We start from the raw sequence: 21402 nt of genomic DNA, 5'->3' as shown, positions 1-21402 counted from the left end.
AGACAGAGAGAGAGAGAGAGAGAGAGACAGACAGAGAGAGAGAGAGAGAGAGAGAGAGAGAGAGAGAGAGACAGAGAGTCAGAGAGAGACAGAGAGAGACAGAGAGAAAAGAGAGAGGGAGTCAATGCCCTCAAGGAACTCACTCAAAATCTAATGGGATCTACCTTCTTTGCTCTGCCTCTTGGGATCCTTTCCTCCCTCCAAGGCTCAAATCAAATATCATTTCCTACATAAAGCCTTTCTTAATCTCTACCCCTACCCCCCTACCTAATGTTATTCCTCTCTACCTCTCATTATTTTGTATATATTTGCTGGGTGTCCCATATGTCTTAATGAAGTTTTAAGTCTTTAAAACATATTATTAAATGATTTTTAAATATTATTGAAGTTTTTAAACCTTAAAACTATTCTACTACTCTTGAGATGAAGTGTATATATGTACATATATTTACTTATACACATGGATACATATATATACATAGAAATATATACCCACAAGCTATTATATATAGATGCTCTAAATACACATGTGTGCATATCATATTTTACATTAATACACACATACAAAGATACATATATAAAAATACACACATACACACATAATATGATGCTGCTAGCTAGCTCAATAGATAGAGAGCTGAGTCTGGAGTCAGGTAGACTCTTTTTCCTGAGTTCAAATCTGGCCCCAGATATTTCCTAGCAGTGTGATCTTTACCTCTGTTTCCTAATCTGTAAAATTAAGTGGAGAAGGAAATGGCAAACCACTCCAGTATCTTTGCCAAGAAAACCCTAAATGAGGTCATGAAATATTGGAAACAATTGAACAGCAACAACATATATAAACACCCACCCATATATATGCACACTTACTTAAAATAGATGTATGTATACACTGTAAACATGTGTATGTTTATATTTTTGTGTGTATGTATGTATACATACTCCTACATACTTAATGTTGGTTCATCTGTGTATGCTGTTTTCTTCTAGTAGAAGATAAAATTGAGCACAGGAATTATTATGCTTTTCTCTTTCTATCCCTAATCCTTAACTTAATGCCAGGTATATTGGGGGTGAGGCAATGAGGGAGTTTAGACCTGTTATTTAACTGCTATTAATTGAGCTTTTCTGAACTAGTCATTAATGCAGGTCAGCAACTGTTTTATAACTTATGGTATTTGAATCTTGCCTTAGTCAAAAAGACAGTATGGGTGAGTGGCTAACTTTGAACTCAGATCTTCTTAATTCTGAGACCAATTTTATATCCACCATACCATGATACCTCTTCTTCCCTTGTACACAATAGTTGCTTAATAACTTTTTGCAGAATGGAATTTAATTGGCGGATTGAATTTCCTCTCTTTAGGCAATGCTGTGTGGGAACTGAACTGGTTGACTGGATGATACAACAAACTCCATGTGTTCATTCCCGGGCTCAGGCTGTGGGCATGTGGCAAGTTCTATTAGAAGAAGGTGTTCTCAATCATGGTAAGATTAAGCCTGAGTTACTGGAAAATCCACAGCATATCCTGGATTGCCTATCAGAGTTTATACAGATTTCCCAAATGGAAAAGAAAAGAAAAAAGAATTATGATCCCATTAGGGAACCAGCAGAACCAACATCTTCTTTTGGGAATATAAGTTCAGCCACTGGATGATACTCATTGCTGAGTTCCATTATTATTCTTTCCTAACTCAGGAGAATAAGTGAAGGGAAAATGAAATTGTAACTCAAGGGCATCAGTTCCAGTTATGTTTATTAGTTTGTATTCATGGTTCATTGATAGTATGATTATATTGTTAGCATTATATAGCCATCCTGATGGAGAATGAGGAGCATGAAATGTGATGCTGGGCCAATGACATGGAAGGAGGTAAAGAATTTTAAAACTGCCTTTTTTTTAAATGAGGCATTATGTATGAAGGTCTATTTGTGGACCTACTAAAAGACTTCACTGAAAATCATAAACTTTTTGTCAAAGAAACACATGCTCCTAAGCCTGTGTGACCCATTGTCAAGGATGACTAGGGGATTGTATTGCTGTGAGTTAATGTGACATTTGTGCTCAGAACTTTTTGATAAACTGATAAAATTGAGTGTTTCCACTCAGCAACACCAAAGGGACTAGGGATGATTTGTAAAAGTAATCTCTATTGTCTGATTGTGTTGGGGCACCATCAGACAGGGTCTGAAATATGCTTAGCATGCAGGTGGTGAAGGCTTCCTGGACTTACTCTCACTCTTGGTCTAACCAAGATCCAAATCTTTTGTTGGTCTTCAAAGCAGAAGGAATTTTTTTCTCCCTCTTTTCCCAGAACTTGAACTAAAAGATTTCCTCCATAGGGACCTTCTAAGGAGTATGACCTACTTTGTAATTTTTATTGAAAAAATATTTATACAAACATAAAATACATTAGAAACAGAAATTACTCTACTCTAGTGGGAGTAAGTACTTAAAAAATTAGAGATCATAGTTTAGTGCCATTGAAATAAACTGAGCCATGGCACAAGTATGCCTTTTGCTACCTTTTAGATATCTGAAGGGGAGTCACTTCTTACTGGACAAATGGATTAGCATCATCAGGGCTTAACTACCAGTCATTCTTTTGCTTTACAGAATCTGGCAAGTGTTCCTGAAGGGAATTTTAGGGAAATCCCTTGAGAGAGGTGTGTCAGGATAGGATGTAGATGGTCTTCATGACTGCAAATAGGGGTAATGCATTCCAGCTGCAAAACACTGGGCAAGGCAGACATGAGAAGGGTGTATCGGCCTCATCATTTAGCTGCCATTTGGTTCAGCTTGCTTGGGAAGTTTCATTTGTTTTTACTGAATTGCAACAGCCACCCAGTGTGTCCCTACAGAGAGCAGGCAGGGTCTGTGAGTCAGGTGTGTAACGGGAGATATTCTGTTCTTCCATGTTGCCCTTAGTGGACCAGGAACACCATTTCCAAGATAAATATTTGTTTTATCGATTTCTGGATGACGAGCATGAGGATGCCCCTTTGCCAACAGAGGAAGAAAAGAAGGAATGCGATGAGGAGCTGCAGGACACCATGCTGCTCCTGTCACAGATGGGACCTGATGCACATATGAGGATGATCCTCCGGAAACCGTGAGTGAGAAAACTAGAATTGACTCATTTTTGAATTGTTATTGAAGCAGCCTTGGGGTGGGGGCCTCACTGGAGTGCAGTTTACAGAGTGGGAGGGAATGTTTATTCCAGAAGCCCTGCCCTCCCTCACAGAACAAAGGCACATTCATGGGATTTGTAACACACTAATTGGCTTTTCCTAAATCAGGCACCTTCAGTTCACTTCTGACTTAGCTGAAAATACAGAGATTCTCACTAGCTAGTGTACTCTGGGACCCTTTACCTTTGACCATTCTTGGTCTAGTGTGACTGTGGGCTGCTTGCGATTGTCCCAATGCCAAGTTCTAATCAATCCTTTCCTCACTAATGCTACCAGACAGAGCTAAATCAGAATACAATTTGTCATCTGCCTAAAGTCACCCAAAAGGGCATAACCACAACTTATTTCTTCTCTGTTCTATTTAACTCTGTCACAGTTCCATTCAGTGCTCCTGCTATCCATTCCAGACAACCCAACCTAATCTTCATTAGCTGTCTAGTAGGGTTTGGTCCCCGTTTGTTAAAGTCCTGTGATTTCATTAGTGTAAGGACGTTCACTTCCAATCCGGAAGATCGGGCAACCATTCTGTAATTTAAAGTCATAGAAATTTAACAGGGGGCATTGAGGGGTTAAGAGACTTGCCCAGAGTCATGGAATCCATTTAGATCAGTGGTAGGACTTGAACACAGAGTTCTGAGACTAAACTCTTTCCATTATGCATTTTTGGTCAGACTGACTGGATTAAATTAACCTAAGATTAATTCATCCTTTCAATTCATTTGGAAATTTTTTAAAGTTGAAAACCCCCATCCTAGTAATAGCTCCCTTTTATATAACTCTTTTTTAAAAAACAAATTTATTTATTTATTTAATTATATAACTCTTTACCATTTTAACAAAACACATTCTTGCATGCTGCCTGCCTCCTGAGAGAGGGGTGATGGATTCAAGTGGCAACATGAGAGAGGCATTTTTGGACATAGCCCATGTGTGGATTTGTTTTATTTGACTATGCTTATGTATTGTAAAGATTTTAGTTTTCTTTTTATGAAGGTATGGAATTAGGGAGGGAAAGTGGAATCAGCAATACAGTTGTCAACAAAAAAAAAGAAAAAGAAAAGAAAGGAAAAAAAAAAGAGATATTGAAGCATTTTAAAAGTATGCCCAAGGGTGTAGATGGGTGGCTCAGTGGATGGAAAGCCAGACCCAGAGAGAGGAGGTTCTGGGCTCAATTCTTGTTTGAGATTCTTCCTTGCTTTGTAACCCTGGGAAAGTCACTTAATCCTCTTTACTTAGCATTTAATGCTCTTCTGTCTTGGAACCAATACTTAGTATGGACTGAAAGTAAGGGTTGGTTTAAAAAAAGAGTGTGCACAGAAGAGAATTGAAGATACTTCAACAAGAAACACAGACAAACAGGACAACTCTGAAATTAACATAAATATATATACATATTTATATATATATGACAAGCTCTGTGTAATACAAATTTACATATAATTCTCTTTTCCTCTAATTTTTTATATGGAAATGTTCTTTTGGGGGAGGTGTTTGCTGAATTCAGAATAAATGAAAATTTAAATTTAAAAACAACCTTTTTTTTACAACCATCCTATGAAGCAATTTGAATGAATACTATAGATCTCATTTTATAAGTGAGGAAGCTGAGGCCCAAAGATATCAAGTGACTTGCCTTGCTTCCATAGGGTTAAAAAGTAGGGAGCCAATGTTTTATTATAGAAAGAGCACTGGATTTGGAGACAAAAGATCTGTATTCCAGTCTGGACTCTACTACTGTTATAAGGAATGCCTGTGTAAACTGGGGTAAGTCACTTAGCCTGCCTGGACTTCATCTGGAAAATGAAAGATTTGGATTAGCTTGTTTTAAAGGTGTCCAGCAGATGGGCAGCTAGGTGGGTCAATGGATAGAGAGTCAAGCCTAGAAACAGAAGGTCATGGATTCAAATCTGACCTCAGACACTTCCTAGCTATGTGACCCTGACTTGGAATCAATGCGCAGTATTAATTCTAAGATGGAAGGTAAGGTTTAAAAAAAAAAAAAAAAAAAAAAAAAGATCCTTAACAGCTCTAAAATCATGTAAATGAGACTGATGAGATTTAAATCCACACTGGCTGATTCCAAGTCTCTACTCATTCCACTATATCATTACACTTTTATTAATTAGTCAAGTCATAAAACATTTATTAAGCATCTTGGTTGGTTGTTTTCTTTCATACTGGAAGAGGACCAAAATGATATCACTCTGTTGGGTCCAATACACAGTGTGTCTGACTGTAGTTGATCAGATCAAAATGAGTTTGGAAGGCTCTAACACAGGTCATGAACAAGTAGCTCATACTTTGTGCTAGATGCTGAGGATCAAAACAGTGCCTGCTTTCAGGAACCTCATAGGCTAGTTGGGGAGACAACCCACAAACAGGTACAAACTATATACAGAATAAATTGGAAATAACCAACTGAAGGAAGGTACTACAATTAAGAGACAATCAGGGGGCAGCTGGGTAGCTCAGTGGAGTGAGAGTCAGGCCTAGAGACAGGAGGTCCTAGGTTCAAACCCGGCCTCAGCCACTTCCCAGCTGTGTGACCCTGGGCAAGTCTCTTGACCCCCATTGCCCACCCTTACCAATCTTCCACCTATGAGACAATACACCGAAGTACAAGGGTTTAAAAAAAAAGAGAGAGAGACAATCAGAAAAGGCTTTTTAGGGAAAGTGGGATTTTGGTTGGGACTTGAAGCCAGGAAGTCAGAAAGTAGAAGTGAGGTGGGAGAGCTTTCCAGATGTGAGGGGCAGCTGGAGAAAATACCTAGAGTAGGACAGTTGGGTAGCATAGTAGATAGAGCACCAAACCTGGAGTCTGAAGGACCTGGTTTCAGATCTGGTCTCAGACACTTCCTAGTTGTGTGACCCTGGGCAAGTCATTTAATCCCATTTGCCTAGCACTTACCACTCTTCTGGCTTAGAACTGGTGCTAAGACTTAAGGTAAAGGTAAAGAAAAGAAAGAGAAATGCCAGGAGTGAGAAGATAGTGTCTTGCTTGAGAAGCATCAAGGAGGTCAGTGTCACTGGATCACAGGATAGGTGGAATTTGGGGCAGAGAATAAGGTATAAGGAGACTGGAAAGGCAAGAGATGGGGCAGATTATAAAGGGTTTTGAAAACCACAGGATTATATATTTGATCCTGTAAACAATAGGAAGACATTGGGATTTACTGAGTAGGATGGTGACATACATGGTCAGATCTGAGCTTCAGAAAGTTTACTTTGATAATTGAATGCAGGATGGATTAAACTCTGTGAGAGAAATGCTGAGATTGGTAGAAATAGAAGACTTTCTATGATGCCTTCCTTGATCCTTCCAGCTAGAAGTGATCCTCCCTCTTTGAATCTTTCAGGTGCCTCTGTTTGACATCTCCTAATTACTTAATCATTTTCTAATTCTTCATTACAGTTATTTGTATACATGTTTCTTAAGGGTAGGGAGGTATAATTTTTCTTTTCACCTTTCTATCCTCAGTACTTTGCACAAAGTAGGCACTCAATAAATTCTTGTTGAATTTAATTAAGCTGTGTTCTACTTAGGGATGATTTGGCAAATTGTTCTGAAGCTATCCACATACAGGCAGATGTTTTCCTGCTAGAAGTGAAATCATCTCTCCACCCTAAAACCAACGCCAACCAGATGTAAAACTTGTCACTGAATCACTAGTCTGGCCTAAAATTATTTATTGGTGTGTCCCAGACAAGGCTACTGAACTGTATTCTTTATATATTCCCTGGCCTCAATCCAAAAATGATCCATCCCTCAGACCAACTTTCATAATGTTGTCTTTATGAGATTTCTCATTTCCGTCTTTCCAATTAATCATACCCACAACTACCAAAATGACTACTTACCAAAAACGAAGCCTTGGCATAGTGGATGAAGAACTGATCTTAGAAGCAGAACTACCTGGTTTCAAGCTCTCTCTCTGACACATACAGGTTTATGTGACTTCAGGCAAGTAATGAAGTAAATCTCTACTTAGTAGAGTTGATTTCCATTTCCTCGTTAGGAATTCCCTACATTGAGTGCAGCACATATCCCATCCCTTTCATAAATACATACACAAAGACAAAGAGTTGGAAGAGGGATGAAGAAAGAGAAGATGAATTTACTATAGCAGAAGGCATTTTTTAGTTATATGGACACATATATAAATGTGTTTATATATGTATAAATTGTGTGAATATATATGTGTGCGCATGCATGTATTTATCACATTTTGTTTCTTGTCAGAACTTTCCATAAACTCCATGTCTTTCTCTAAATCAGTGATGTCAAAATTCAAATAGAAGCAGGTACCCAAAGGTGCATTGACTTGGAAAACCACAAATCAACATTATTTATGTTGTATTATATTTTTATTCTTTTTTAAAAAACATTTATCAATTACATTTTAATCTGATTCCAGATTGGAGAGTTTTACAGGCTGCTTGAACCTGTGGATTTCAAGTTTGATACCTCTGCTCTAAATTTATATATATATATATATATATATATATATATCCTCATGACCTCCAAAGTGCCTTCTTTTGCTTGTTGCTACCACATAACTAAAAAAAAAAAAAGCCTTCTCTTGTAGTAAGTTCATCCTTTCTTTCTTCAACCTTCTTCCAACTCTTTTTCATTGCATCTTCAGGGCGCCTTACATTTCTGGGACCCTTTACTTTCTTCCTTCCATCATATTGCTATCATTTCAACTCAACTCTTTATTTTCTTCATAAAGATCTTCCCAGTCACTTAACCAAGCTAGAGTTTGGAAAACTTTGCCATGATCCAAAGCACTATGATTTTGTTTTAGTGTAGGATGCAGATGACACCTTAGTAGTTGGTTTCATGAGTTGCCCTGCTCCCCTTGCTCCTAAATTCAATCCCAGTTTTCTGGTGATGAGCTTCTCCAGACATAGGTTGGTCCTCATATGAAACTACTGCTGAGCTGGTTGGACTTTCCAGGGCTTGTATTCTATTGCATTCAAGTCAAGCTAACAATGCTCCGTCCCAGACACTGTGCTAAGTCCTGAAATACAAAGAAAGGCAAAAAATAGGCTTTGCTTTCAAAGAGCTCCCAGACTAATGTCAAAGCCAAAATGTAAGTAGGGATATGAAAGCAAGATATATACTACAAATACACAAAGATATGTTTGTATTCCAATGTTACCTTCCGATCAGAATGAGGCATCAAAGTAGAATGTCCTTAGAAGCCATAAACCAGGGTGGGGCCATTGACGCTTTGTTCTGGCATGAGAAATTACTCAATAGTGAAAAATTTACCTGAGGGTAGGAAAACTGAAAGGGCTGATGACAAGAAACTGTGTTCCTCTATGGGAAGAAGGCAAGACTTTGGGACTTAAGAAGTGGTGCAGTAGAACCAGGACTTAGTGGAGTTGTGGTCATGTAGAACCAGGGATGAAATTGAGAAGAATTGAGAGCACACACCTGTCTCCCCAGGTTACTTGGGCAAAGCTCAACTGGCATAAAGCTCTAAGCCAGCTGAGGGGTGGAAAAGAAGACTCATGTCTGGTCTAGAGATCTAGTTCCTAAGTTCAGACAGCAAGAGACCCTTTGCTGCTATTGATAGCACAACATGTTACCCAGGGAGAGGGGACAGCCAAGAGACCACAAGTAGCCTGGGAAGAGTTTCCCTCTCCCTTCTGTGCCTTTCTGTATCCCTGTACACTTTTCTCTTCTTGAAAGCTTTGACTTTTCCTCAGTGTTCCAACTCTTACCCAAGTGTGGGAATTGGGCAGAAAGATGAGGTTAAAAATTAGTAGGTTGCCTGCCCCGGGAAAGGAGAAGGGGGTCACGCCAAAGATCCTGGCTTATTGTAGACAAAGATTAGGTCGCCATAGAAAAGGGGAAATGTTTCCTAGGGCTAGAAGTTTGCTTCAGCCTCTCAGCACAGTCTACCCTAGAAGAAAGGAACTGGTGATACATCAAGCATATTCTGGCTTTCCTGACTGATAGCTGCCAGATCTCTTACACTCTACTGGCGTTTTGAGACTCCAAGGATACCTCCACATCCCCAGTGAGACAGAAGCAGAACCTTCACTCTCCTTGTTCAGAACCGTCTAATTTTTTGTGACCCCATTAAGGAGTTTTCTTGGCAAAGTGGCTTTCCATTTCCTCCTCCATCTCACTTTATAGATGAGGAACTGAGACAGAGTTAAGTGATTTGCCCAGGGTCACAAAACTAGCAAGTATCTTAGACCAGATCTGAACTAGGATGAATCTTCCTGTCTCTAGGCTCAATACTCTATCAATTTCATTATCTAGCTACCCCTTCACTTTCCTTAGTGAAGGAGAATTTTAAATCCAAATATAATCCCCAAATTCCATTCTATCCTATTTTCTCACCTCTTGCCCAACTATTCTTTCTTAGAAGCTAAATTAGAGGGTCTGACTTTTAATGTTTTTATTTCCTTTGTCCAGTGTCAGGTAAAGGCATGCCTAATGTAAGCAACAAAACAGTCATGGGGTTTCCAAGATGCTAAAGGTTCCCAAACTCTGATTCTTTAGGAAGGATGAGCCTCAGAGTAACTTCTTTCTGTCATACAAAATATTGATTCCCATCATCATATCATTTACTTATGATGTACTATTTGCCTGGAAAGCTTTCCTCCTTCCAGTGTCAAACTATTTATCTTTAAAGGTCCAATAAAAATGCTACCTTTGCCTTAAAGCCTTTTTCAACTATTTCAATTCCACTGACTTCTGTGTATCTATGCATATATTACATTAAAATTATATTTATATAAATTATATACATTTTATACATTATATAAATTATATATATATATATTACATGCCTACATGATATATCTATCTGGCTATCTAGCTATCTAGCTATCTAGCTAGCTATCTGTCTGCCTCTATCTATCTATTAATCTATAATAACTAAGTGGTACAGTGGAAAGAGTGCCAGGTCCAGACTTAAGGAGATATATCTTCTGGAGTTCAAATCCAGCCTCAGATACTTCCTAGATATGTGACCTTGATCAAGTGACTTAATCCCATTTGCCTCAGTTTCCTCATCCATAAAATGAGCTAGAGAAGGAAATGGCAAACCACTCCAATATCTGCCCCCCAAAACCCAAATGAAGTCAAGAAGAGATGGACATGACTGAAAAGACTGGACTACAACAGCAACAAAAAGGAAAACCCCACCATGGATAGTCTGGTGTAATGATAGGAGCACAATACTTAGAATCGCATGTCACAGAATGCTGGAACTGAAAGGAACCTTAAAGATCACTGAAACCAACCCCAGCTTCAGAGAAGTAAACTTAGGCCAGTAGAGGTAAAGGGAAGCCCCTGAGATCACACAGGCAGAGTTAAAACTCCATCTTCTGAGTCCAGTTAACTCATTCACCGTGTCATTCATCTTCCTCTTAACTCTCCGAAGTTAACATCTTTGAGGTTAGTCCTTAGCCAAAAAACCACAATGCTAGACCCATCCTTGAAGCTTTTAACTCCTTGGTAAGACTTGCTGAAGTTTGTGCTCTACCAGCATAGCATTAATAGTAACAGTTACCTCACCACCTCAGTATGGCACAGAAGTATTAGTATCTTTAAATAAACACATTGATCCATAGAAGAATTTAATGACACATTCCTAACCTCATGAAAAAAGATAGACTACTAGATAGAATTGGCCATTGAGTGGTACCAATCTGTTGTTCAATCATTGTAACCAAAAATCTTTTGATGAATCAAATGTAACCTGACAGAATATACTGATTAGTGTTCATTTTTTCATGTAACTCCTAGTCTTATTACTCATGACTTCCTACAAGCTCTTCAATGATAATTGCACTCAGAAGCTTGGACTCCACTTTGATAATTACCAGTCAAATCTAGATTTCACCAATATTCTAAGGTTCTAAGCATATAATATGTGTCTGCATTCCATATACAACATTGAAAACAATAGAATTGTGCTGGCAGTTATAACTTAGATTCAATAGTTTTGAATTTATCAGAATGATGGCCCCAAGGAAGCTGAAAGTGATCAATAAAGAGAACTACAAAGTTACATCTATTAAGCACCTATGAATGCAACCTACATATTCAGATACTTGTTCATATGTAGTGAGACTGGGTTTTAAATCAAACAAAATTATCATTAAAAAAAACCTTTTGGTTACTAGAAAGAATTGGGACTTCCTAATTTGTTTCCTTTAAAGGGAATGAAAACTGGTCAAATTCAGCTAGAAGCATCAATACACTTATCATCATTTTCCCTGGGTAAGCCACACTGTTTCACTGTTGACCCTGAAAACATAGGACCTCCTCAAAGGTCTTGGTAGGACCCACCATTGTGTTGTCTAGCCACTGAGGACATGACAAGACAGCAGATGCATTGACTTTATGACCTGGGCAGGACCCTCCAATTTTTCAATGCGGCACAGCTGCATTTTATAATAGTCACCACTGCCAGAGAGGTTGCAGAACTCTGATAATTACTAGGAAAGAAATAACACAATATTCTTTGATGAGAAGATTACTTTGAGAATTTGATTGTATAATGAAGATGTTGCTTTGAAAGGTACTTCCTATTGTTCTGAATCTGAGACTCGCTAGCAAAAAAAAGTGTCACTTGTTTTGACAGGCTACTTAGAAAAATTCTCTGTTTATTACATTAACTGCAGCATTTTATCTGTCAAACTATGAAAGAATGTCCTATAGTTTAAAAAACAGAATAGAGCTTCAGGGGATTTTTTTTGGCATGCTCTTGTTGCTATTGGTATTAGAAAAAAAAAACATACATTTTGAATGTGAAAGTAGCTTTTTGTGCCATGGCAGACAGAGTGGTTCACAATGCCCCACTTTGCAGGTGCAGACCTGGAGGGTTTTTGAGGGCAAATTCTGGAGAACAGTGACAGTTTGATCATGACAGGAATCATCTTAAAAATGGACTCTTGGATTTTATAGTTTTTATTTTCCATTATTTATAGACTATGGGAGGTTACCTTATGCAAAATTGATGAAAACAAGTCTCTTTTTTCAAGAAATTTATTTAGTTGTTGTTTTTTTTATCACGTTGGGCAAAAGACATGGGTGGAGTGGGAATAAATGAATATATGGGGTGACAGTATATTCAGAGTCATAAGTAGGAGACCAGCTGGAACAAGGATGCTTTAAGAAGGAAACAAAGAAAACACTGTCTGCTGACCTCATCACATAACTGAAATTGCCCTTTCCAAGGTTACCAGTGACCTCTTCAGTTGCTAAATCCAGGAGCCTTTTCTTACTTCTCAACCTCTTGATTTCTCTATAAAACTTGACACTCTCTATCAATTAGCCCCTCCTCCTGGATAGTCTCTATTCATGTGATTTTTGTGATACTACTCTTTCCTGATTCTCTTCCTATCTGACTGCTCCTTCTCAATCTCTTTGCTTGGCTTAAAAACCATATCACATCCTGTAACCATAGGTATACCCCAGAAGGCTCTGCCCTAGGCTTCCCTTTCTTCTCACTTGCTAAGCTCATCAGCTGCCATGGAGTTAATAATCATCTCTCTGTTGATGACTCCCTGATCTATATATCCTGAGTTCCAGTTCCACGTTACCACTTACCTATTAGACATTTTGAATTAGACATTCTGGAAACATCTTAAATTTGATATGTTAAAAATGGAACTCATTATTCTTCCTCAAAAATATGTTCTCCTGTGGGAACAATTAATCACTTACCCTTTATTTTCACATATCTCTTCCAAATTTCCCTATTGATGTTGAGAGTACCACCATCTTTGTAGTCACTGAAGTTTGTAACCATGGTGTCATCTTGTACAAAACTAACTTCTAGGTCTGACATTTATCACTACCCTTCTTGGGAACGAACTTCCAGCACCTCTGTCTTCTAGAATCAAATGTAATCTCCTCTCTTTGGAATTTAAAGACCTTCACATCTGGGTTCAACTTATCATTCTAGTCTTTTTAATATATTCCTCCCCTTCATATATTCTTTGTTTCAGTCAAACAAGACTTTTTAGCTGTTCCTCATTGATGATACGCTATTTCTCATTGTGTTTCCATTCTAGTGTCTGCCTCACATTCTTGGAATGACACATACCTCTGTTTCTTCCTTACTTCCCATCTTAGAATCCCTACTGTCTTTAAGACTTTAAGATTCAGCTCAAGCACGACCCTTTTCCCCAAGACTTTTTTTGATGTTCCCAGAGAGCCCCAATTGTAGATATTTTTTGATAAGCCTCTGAATGTACATTTCTATCCCTATAAAATGTAATCTTTTTTGGGCAGTGACCTTTTCATTTTTATATTTGTATCATCATGACCTCACATAGTGCGTAGCACATAAGAAGTTCTTAATCAACGATCACTGGTTAATTGCACAAGGCATCCTTAAAAAGACCAAGGAAGCTAAACTCTTCTCCTAGTGCAGTAGTTAAGTTACTCCCACTTAGTAGCACTGAGGTGTAGGAACTCTGTCTACTCTAGGGCTAAGATTCTATAATTCTAAAAAAATGCCGAGTTAAGAAATAGGCCAAGGGAAGCATTGTTCCAAACAAGGGAGAGGAAAGTAAGATAACATGATAGAAGAACAAAATTATGCTTAGTTGTGAATTTTTTGGCATCTTTGACCTAAAGCCAGAGGTTTTGAGTTTATTCATTTGATGAATTACTATTACATATAGCTATTGGTTGAGGTTAGTTAACCATAGATAGATCAAGATCAGTGACCTCACATCAAGAGCACATTTTCTATCAGTTAAGTATTTCATTTCCAGTACCTCATTTGGCAGGGTGGTCTTGAGAATGAGACCTCATTTGAAGGCTGGAAAGCAGAGGTATGCTGGGGGCTCCAGAAAACCAATTGTTAAATTTTCAAGATGAACATTCACACCTCAAGAAATCCACAAAAGCTACCAATAGGAGCTTGCTTTATTGTTTTGTTGATTTTCTAGACTTAAGAAAGTGATGAAAAAAATGTTCATAATTCAGATCAGTCCTAAAAGTCTATTATGAGGCACATTGTTCCACCCTTTGTCATTGACTGACAAATGATTTGCATAGGGCCACAGAAGCAGAACCAGATCTTCCTAATTCTGGACATTGATCAACTTTGTCAAACTGCCTCTCTGTTATTATTAGTAATTAAGAGTTATATTTAGAGTTAATTACATTAATATTGAGTTAAATTATAATTTATATCTGTGTTGAGCTTTACGGTTTATATAATACTTTCCTTACAACTCTGTGAAATAAGTAATCTAATTAACATTGCTAACATATAACTCTTTAAATTTTATCGAGCACTTTACAAATGTTATCCCATTTGATCCTCACAATAATCCTAGGAAGTTGGTAACTATTATTGTCCCCATTTTGTAGATTGGGAAACTGAGGTTAATTAGAACTTAAATGACCTGGCCAGAGTCACAAAGCTAGTAATTGTCTGAGGGCTGGATTTCAACTCAAGTCGACTTGACTTGAAGTCCAATGTCTTTATTTACTCTGCCACTTAGCTACCTCTTATAATTATCATTATTAAGTATTATTTCCATTTTGTAAAGAAACTACAGTGCAAAGAATTGAAATGACATCAGCACAGTGGTTGGCACATAGTAGGCACTCAATAAATGTTTTTGACTGGTTGACTTGCATAAGTTCACATAGCTAGAGTGTCTAAAGTCAGCTTCAATATTATACTTCTAACATTAAGAACTTTATGTCCCACCTCTTTTATTAAATCGGAGACCATCCTGAGTGTCAAGGGGGATAAGCACTCAATAGAAGTAGGAGAATAGAGCCTAGCAAAGTGATTATCAGAAGTTGTAATATCCTGTGTTTTACCTTTGATTTTGCAACAGTTATACCCCTTTTCCATTCTGAAAGTGATATGGAGTATAAATTATCATTGGTGAATTAAAATACATTTTGTAATTAACAAAGATGCCTAAAGATTTTAAATGGCTGGTCCAGTGGAAATACAGAGCCTAATCCTGCCTTTAATAGCTGACTAGAGTACACTAGCAGAGAATCAGTGAATTTAAAATGTCTCTATCTATCTGTTCATCTGTCCATCTGTCCATCCATCCATCTGTCTAATCTATTGATCTATATTTGTCATTTAGCCCATCTTTTATCCAAAGAATGAATTCTGTATCAGACCTGCCCAATCATTCAGCCTCTGCTCATTGACCACCAACAAATAACAAAGGATTCATTGTTTATTGTATTAAACCAAAAACTAGCACCCTTTACATTCTACTTATTTGAAAAATATAGCATACATCAAGTTCTTCAAATTGAGAGTCCTTCATATTTTGAAGACAGCTGTCACCATCCTTTCCCCTCAACCTATATCTTTTTTCTTCCTGACTGGCAATCTCAGCTTCTACAGCCATCTCTCATATGATTTAGGGGCTTTTTTTGAGTTGTTCATTTTTGTCTTTCATATGTATATATATATATATATATAAATATATATAATGTAATATGTAACATAAGAATAATATAATACATATGATTTGCCATAAATATGTAATGAATTATAAGTATACTTACTCAAGAGAAACAAATTCTCACAATAGTTATGTCCAAAAATATATGTCTCATCCTTTTCCCCTCCTTCTTCCCTCTCTGAGGGCAGGTAATATGAGAGAACTTGTACATATATTTTACTGTTATATATATTTATATTTACATATATATATTTACATGTTATATATATTTTACTGTTTGTTATATTGTAAAACAAGACACATATTGCTTACACTAAAGAATAATTTAGGAAGAAAATAATGTGAAGAATTACACACACATAAAATCTAATTTTGAATCCCTGCTCCATTCTGGTAGTTGGTAGCCCTCTTCTAGTTCTTTCTCAAAAGAGAATTCAATGGTGCCAAATATGGAATCACTAGTGCTGAGTATACTAGGACTATTACTTGCTTTGTTCTGGCCATGACACTTCTATTAGTGAAACCTATAGTGGAATTAGCTTTTTTGGCTGCTAAAATCATATTGTTGATTTATAAAGAGATTGAAGTAAATCAAAATCCCAAGTTTTTCAAGATGAAGTGCTGTTAATTCATGTCTCCCATACTATGTCATTACATGATGGATTTTTAAAATTCATGTTGGACTTTACATGTATCCATACTTAATATTATTTTATTAAATTTAGCCCCAAATTATAGCCTGTCAAGATCTTTTTGAATTCTGTGCCCATCATTAACAGTACTAGCTGTCAGAGAAGCAGTCTAGAATGCTAAACAAAAACAATAACAATAGTTAGCATTTATAGGTTTGCAAGGCATTTTATAAATATTATCTTGTTTTATCTTAAAAGCAATCCAAGTATGTTTGTGATGTTATTATTCCTATTTTGTAGATGAGGAAACTGAGGCTAAGCAACTTGCTTTGGTTCAAACAGATCGCAAGTGTCTGAGACCAGATTTGGCCTTGAGTTTTCCACAGTACAGGCCTAACAGCCTATCCCATTATACCACCTAGCTACCTAGATAAGGAGAACTGGTTTCAGAATCAAGAAGACATGTTCAAGCCTCAACTTTGTGGTTTACATGCTGACTTTGTGAACAAGTCACTTAACCACTCATTGTCCTCCAGATAGCTCTCTAAGACAGAGTTTCTTTTTGCATGTGTCATAGACCCCTTTGACAAACTCATAAAGTAGATAGACCCCTTCTCATAACAATGTTTTTAAATGTATAAAATAAAATACATAGAATTTTCAAGGAAGCTAATTGTATTGAAATAAAGAATTTTTTCCCATCTAAATTACAGACTCCTTGAAATCTATCCATGGACCTGCTCAGGGTCCATGGACCCCAGGTTAAGAATCCTTATTCTACCACTAAATGCTAGAGAAGGTGAAAATCTATAATGAAAGAGGAAGTTCCTCATCTTCCAGGTCTGACCACATCCTCCTCATTCTAAGTAAAGTCTAGCACCTCTCTTGTTACTTCCGGAATCAAAAGTATCCTCTTCTACCTAGCATCTAAGTTAACCTAAACTTACCTTTCTAAAACAGTCAAACTGGCCTTCTTATAGTTCCTCATACACGAAATATCATTTCTCATTGTCCCCAGTGGGTATTCTGAGCACAGTTCTGTCCAGAAACAAACAAAAAAGCATTAGTTGCTTCTTATAGCATCATGTCATATATAAATGTTCTGCATATTTCATTAACACATTCTTCCATGACATTAATAAAAATGTAGAACACGATAGAGATACAGATAAAGCTTTGTAGTACATCACTCAAGACACCATTCAAGATTGATAGGGATCTCATATTTTGGACACAGTTATTTCATCTAGGTAGGGAAACTAAGGATCAAGAAGTTTAATAACATTTCCACATAGCTAGTAAATGTCTGAGTTGGGATTTGAACTTAAATTTTCCTGACCAAATCCAGCTCACTATAGCACACTTCTAGTCTTAATGCATTGTTATAATATACTATATCCAAGCAAATAATAAGCACAGTATGTAGAAATAAAAATCTTCTCATTGTATAAAAGATATTCAGGAGGACCACAGGCTTAATTACCAACAACATACAATGAAATATGATGATGAGGATGAGGAATCCTCCAAAAATCTTCCAAGGTGTTACTCAGTGTTGTCATTAATATTAACTTCCTCTTTCTTCAGACTCTTACCCATCTTCACAGGAAAAAAAAATATTCTTCTTCCTGGATACCTGGTGGTAAATTAAAAATTAAAATTAATTAAAATTTTGTGGTAGTGCAGAAAAATTATCAGTAAAATGACCAAAAGTCAACAAAAAGGAAGAGCATGGGCCTGGATGTTGTAGTTAACTGAGTCACCAGTCTTTAAATTGTCGAGGAACCTTGCATCTGCCTTAGATGTTCAGTTCTCACCAGTACTGTAAAATCCTTCTTGTTTGCTCTAACTTCTACCTTATTTCTCTTTTCCCTTTTACTAAAGACCTTCAAAACCTAGTAAGTTCCAATTCCATACTTTCTCAGGACTCACTTTTCCCCAAAACCATTGAAATACATCTTCTGCTCTCACCACTTTCCTTAAATTTTTTTTCTCAAATGTTAGCAATAACCCATCAAATGAAAGTGGACAGCAGAATGAATTAGAAACCAGAAATCAAAATTGCAAGAAACACACTTAGAAGCCTTAAGATTTACATAGCTAAAATAATGGAATATAGAAAAATGACTTATGCTTCAGGTGAACTCAGAAAAATAGAACATAATCATGATTTCAGACCAGGAAATGTTTAGACACAATAAGAAGAGATAAGCTGGGAAACTATTATTCATAATATGTAATATACTTTATAACTACATATGTAGGTATACATATGTATGAAATGATGTAGAATTTAAAGAAAAATTAATCATAGTATACAGAAAAATGGGAGAAAAAATTTTAATGTTTTCAGACCTAGACAAATCTAACAAAAGTATAGAAATTAAGTACCTTTAGAAGGAACTTTAGAAAAGTTAAATACACTTAATTTCTTACTGAATGAGAATGGATTTTATATATTTCTACAGATATGCATAGAACTTTTAACATGTTTTAAGGCATAAAAATCTCACAAGCAAATTAAGAAAGGCAGAAATATTAAAAACATCTTGTTTAAACACATAATTAAAATTAAATTAAACAAAATTAAATTAAGCACACAGTACAATTAACATACATTCAATAAGGGTCCTTGGAGGAAAGATTAAAAATTAATTTGAGACTAATTTAACTTTATGGAATTGATAAGTCAAGATTAAAAAAAAAACAGAAAATTACTCTTTTTAAGAAATTAAAGAAAAAATTTAAAAACATCAAAGGAAATAACAATAGAGGCAATAGATCAAAACTTTTGGGATATAACTGAAATAGTACCAGATTTGAACTCAGGAGAGGGTCTCCCAGAACTCTATCCACTGTACCACCCAGCTGCTTTTGTACCAACAATGTCATACCTATGTATTTAAGTTGACCCAGCCGGGATCATTTAAGGAGATAATTACATTGTCTTGGCTAGAACCTTGTTTCTTCTTCTCAGTCTAATATTTAGTTTTAGAATTATGGAACACAGAGTACTAGAACTAGAAACCAACCTTTTCATTTATAAATAAGGAAACTGAAGAAGAAAGAAGTTATTTTCCCAAGATCATATAATGAATGGCAGAGCTAAGATTAGAAGCCAGGTCTCCTGAGTCTCCATCTGGTATATTTTTTTTAAATTCTTACTTTCCATTTTGGAATCAATACTGTGTATTGGTTCCAAGGCAGAACAACAGTAAGGACTTGGCAATGAGGGTTAAGTGACTTGCCCAGGGTCACATAGCTAGGAAGTATCTGAGGTCATATTTGAACCCAAGACCTCCTATCTCTAACCCTGACTCTTAATCCATCAAGCCACTTACTGCTTCCCTTGCCTCTCTGCCCCCCACCAACCCCACCATCTAGTATTCTTTCTGGTTATTTTATAAGTAAATCTGTTTTGCTTTTTGAATTTATGCACAATCTTTAGCTTCAAAGGAGGATGTATAGAATGGATACTTTTACTAAGAAGTTGTTAGATACATAAAATTATAAAAAACAACCTATTGGAAAATTCTAATCCATAAACCCTCAGATCTCAAAAGAGCTGAGCTGCACAGTCCAAATAGTGATACCTGGTTGTGCCAATACAATAATTTTACATATATATCTCATCAAGTTTTCACCATTTACTACAAATTTGTGTATTCTATGTTTCCCAGTCTGGAAAGAAGGAATCAAGTTCAGGGTTGTATAAGCTTCTCCAATAGCCCAGCAGGATATGGCTCTGCTAAACCATTGGATTCAGCTCATTATTCTGTTCTATTCCATTCAACTCAGCAAACATTTAGGAACCTTTTATGAACAAAGCATGATAGGTGAGATGCCTTATTGCCCCGATAAAAGCAAGCATGCTTTTCTGAGTAAAGATGACAAAAAGACAGGCTCACAGACCGGTAAGCCATGAAGGATTGGAAAATGGCCCTTTAAAAGCTTCAGATTACCAGATCCTTGGAATGTTCCTTCATGCTCCATTCCTTTTAAAGGAATCTGTTTTGCTTTTCGAGATTATTCCTGATCATAAACTTCAAATGGTGGGTCTTTAGAATGGTGAGGCAGAGCAAATGTGATTCTAGGGAAGAGGGTGTGTTAGCATGCTTACATTTCTCTCAAAGGAGATTAAAAAAAAAAAAAAGGAAAATACAGCAAATAAAAAACTGCTCCTCTGGGCTGAAAAGAAAATCTGAAATTAGAAGAGGGAAAAGCAGGAGATTCAATAAGAGGTAAATGCATCAGGGGCAGTCTTCAGGTCATGATTCTCAAAATGTCAGGCTTGTTGATGGGTGACCATTGTGTAAGTCGTAGCCTTTATGCAGGGTCCACCCTGGCCTTTGAATGTATGTCCTATCCACTGTACCCATGGAAACCAGGATACCAGAGGGCTGCTCCAAAGGACCTGGGCAGGCAGCCTTTTCCCCTCCAGAGTTCACTAGTTAAGGAAAGAAAGAAAAATATTCGCCAATACCATTCTGCCACTTAGGGGCCAGCTAAATCGCACATTTTAGCCACGTTCAGACAACTGAGGATCTGTGTCTCTGACCTTGATAAATTCCTTGATAAAGCTGTATTTACCAGGAGCTTCCAATATCACCTGAGCCCTCCCAGCCTTTAATGTATAAACTGCTTCTCCATCCATCCCCATTTATTATCCTGTCTGTAACTAGACATTGCTGCCAGAATGCATCCCCTGCGGAAACTAGGCCTTCCCACAGCAGGATCCGACAAATCCACTTCAATGGGGCACCATGCAGGTTTGTAAAGAAGCAGGGATGCCTAATATCTCTCCCTGTGACATCTGGAGAAGGACAAGTAAAGACCAGCTACATCCATGGGCTGCCACTCAGAGAGTAGCTTGAGAGTCGATTCACTTGTCCAAACCTCGTAGGTTGCTCTTATGAAGGTACATGGGAGTTATCTCCTCCTGTTCAGGGCAGAGTGTTCCCTTTACTCTTGAAAGCCAAATTGCTTTCAGTCCTTGGGACCCTTTCATTACCTTTTGAACGAGCTGGTGCTGATTTGCAGAATGTGTGTTCTGCATAGCGTCTCAGGCCTTTCGCACCTGCCCCCTCAGTTCTCCATAAAGTATGAAAGAGGGTTAATGCTGCTGTTTGCCAGGAGAAACTATCT

The 21402-nt window shown here is 37.1% G+C and overlaps 1 protein-coding gene across 1 annotated transcript in view; it reads left to right on the top strand.

The window, feature by feature from the left end:
- The window catches only part of RAPGEF4 (Rap guanine nucleotide exchange factor 4), a 280672-nt gene that overhangs the window by 148407 nt on the left and 110863 nt on the right, over window positions 1-21402 (top strand). The window contains exons 6-7 of the mRNA XM_044669788.1: window positions 1367-1488; window positions 2931-3114. Of these exons, the coding sequence (XP_044525723.1) occupies window positions 1367-1488; window positions 2931-3114 (306 nt within the window). The remainder of the gene's footprint in view (window positions 1-1366; window positions 1489-2930; window positions 3115-21402) is intronic.

The sequence above is a fragment of the Gracilinanus agilis genome, chromosome 3, assembly GCF_016433145.1.
Source record: "Gracilinanus agilis isolate LMUSP501 chromosome 3, AgileGrace, whole genome shotgun sequence".
Classification (NCBI taxonomy): Eukaryota; Metazoa; Chordata; class Mammalia; order Didelphimorphia; family Didelphidae; genus Gracilinanus; species Gracilinanus agilis.
This window is presented reverse-complemented; position numbering and strand designations above follow the sequence as displayed.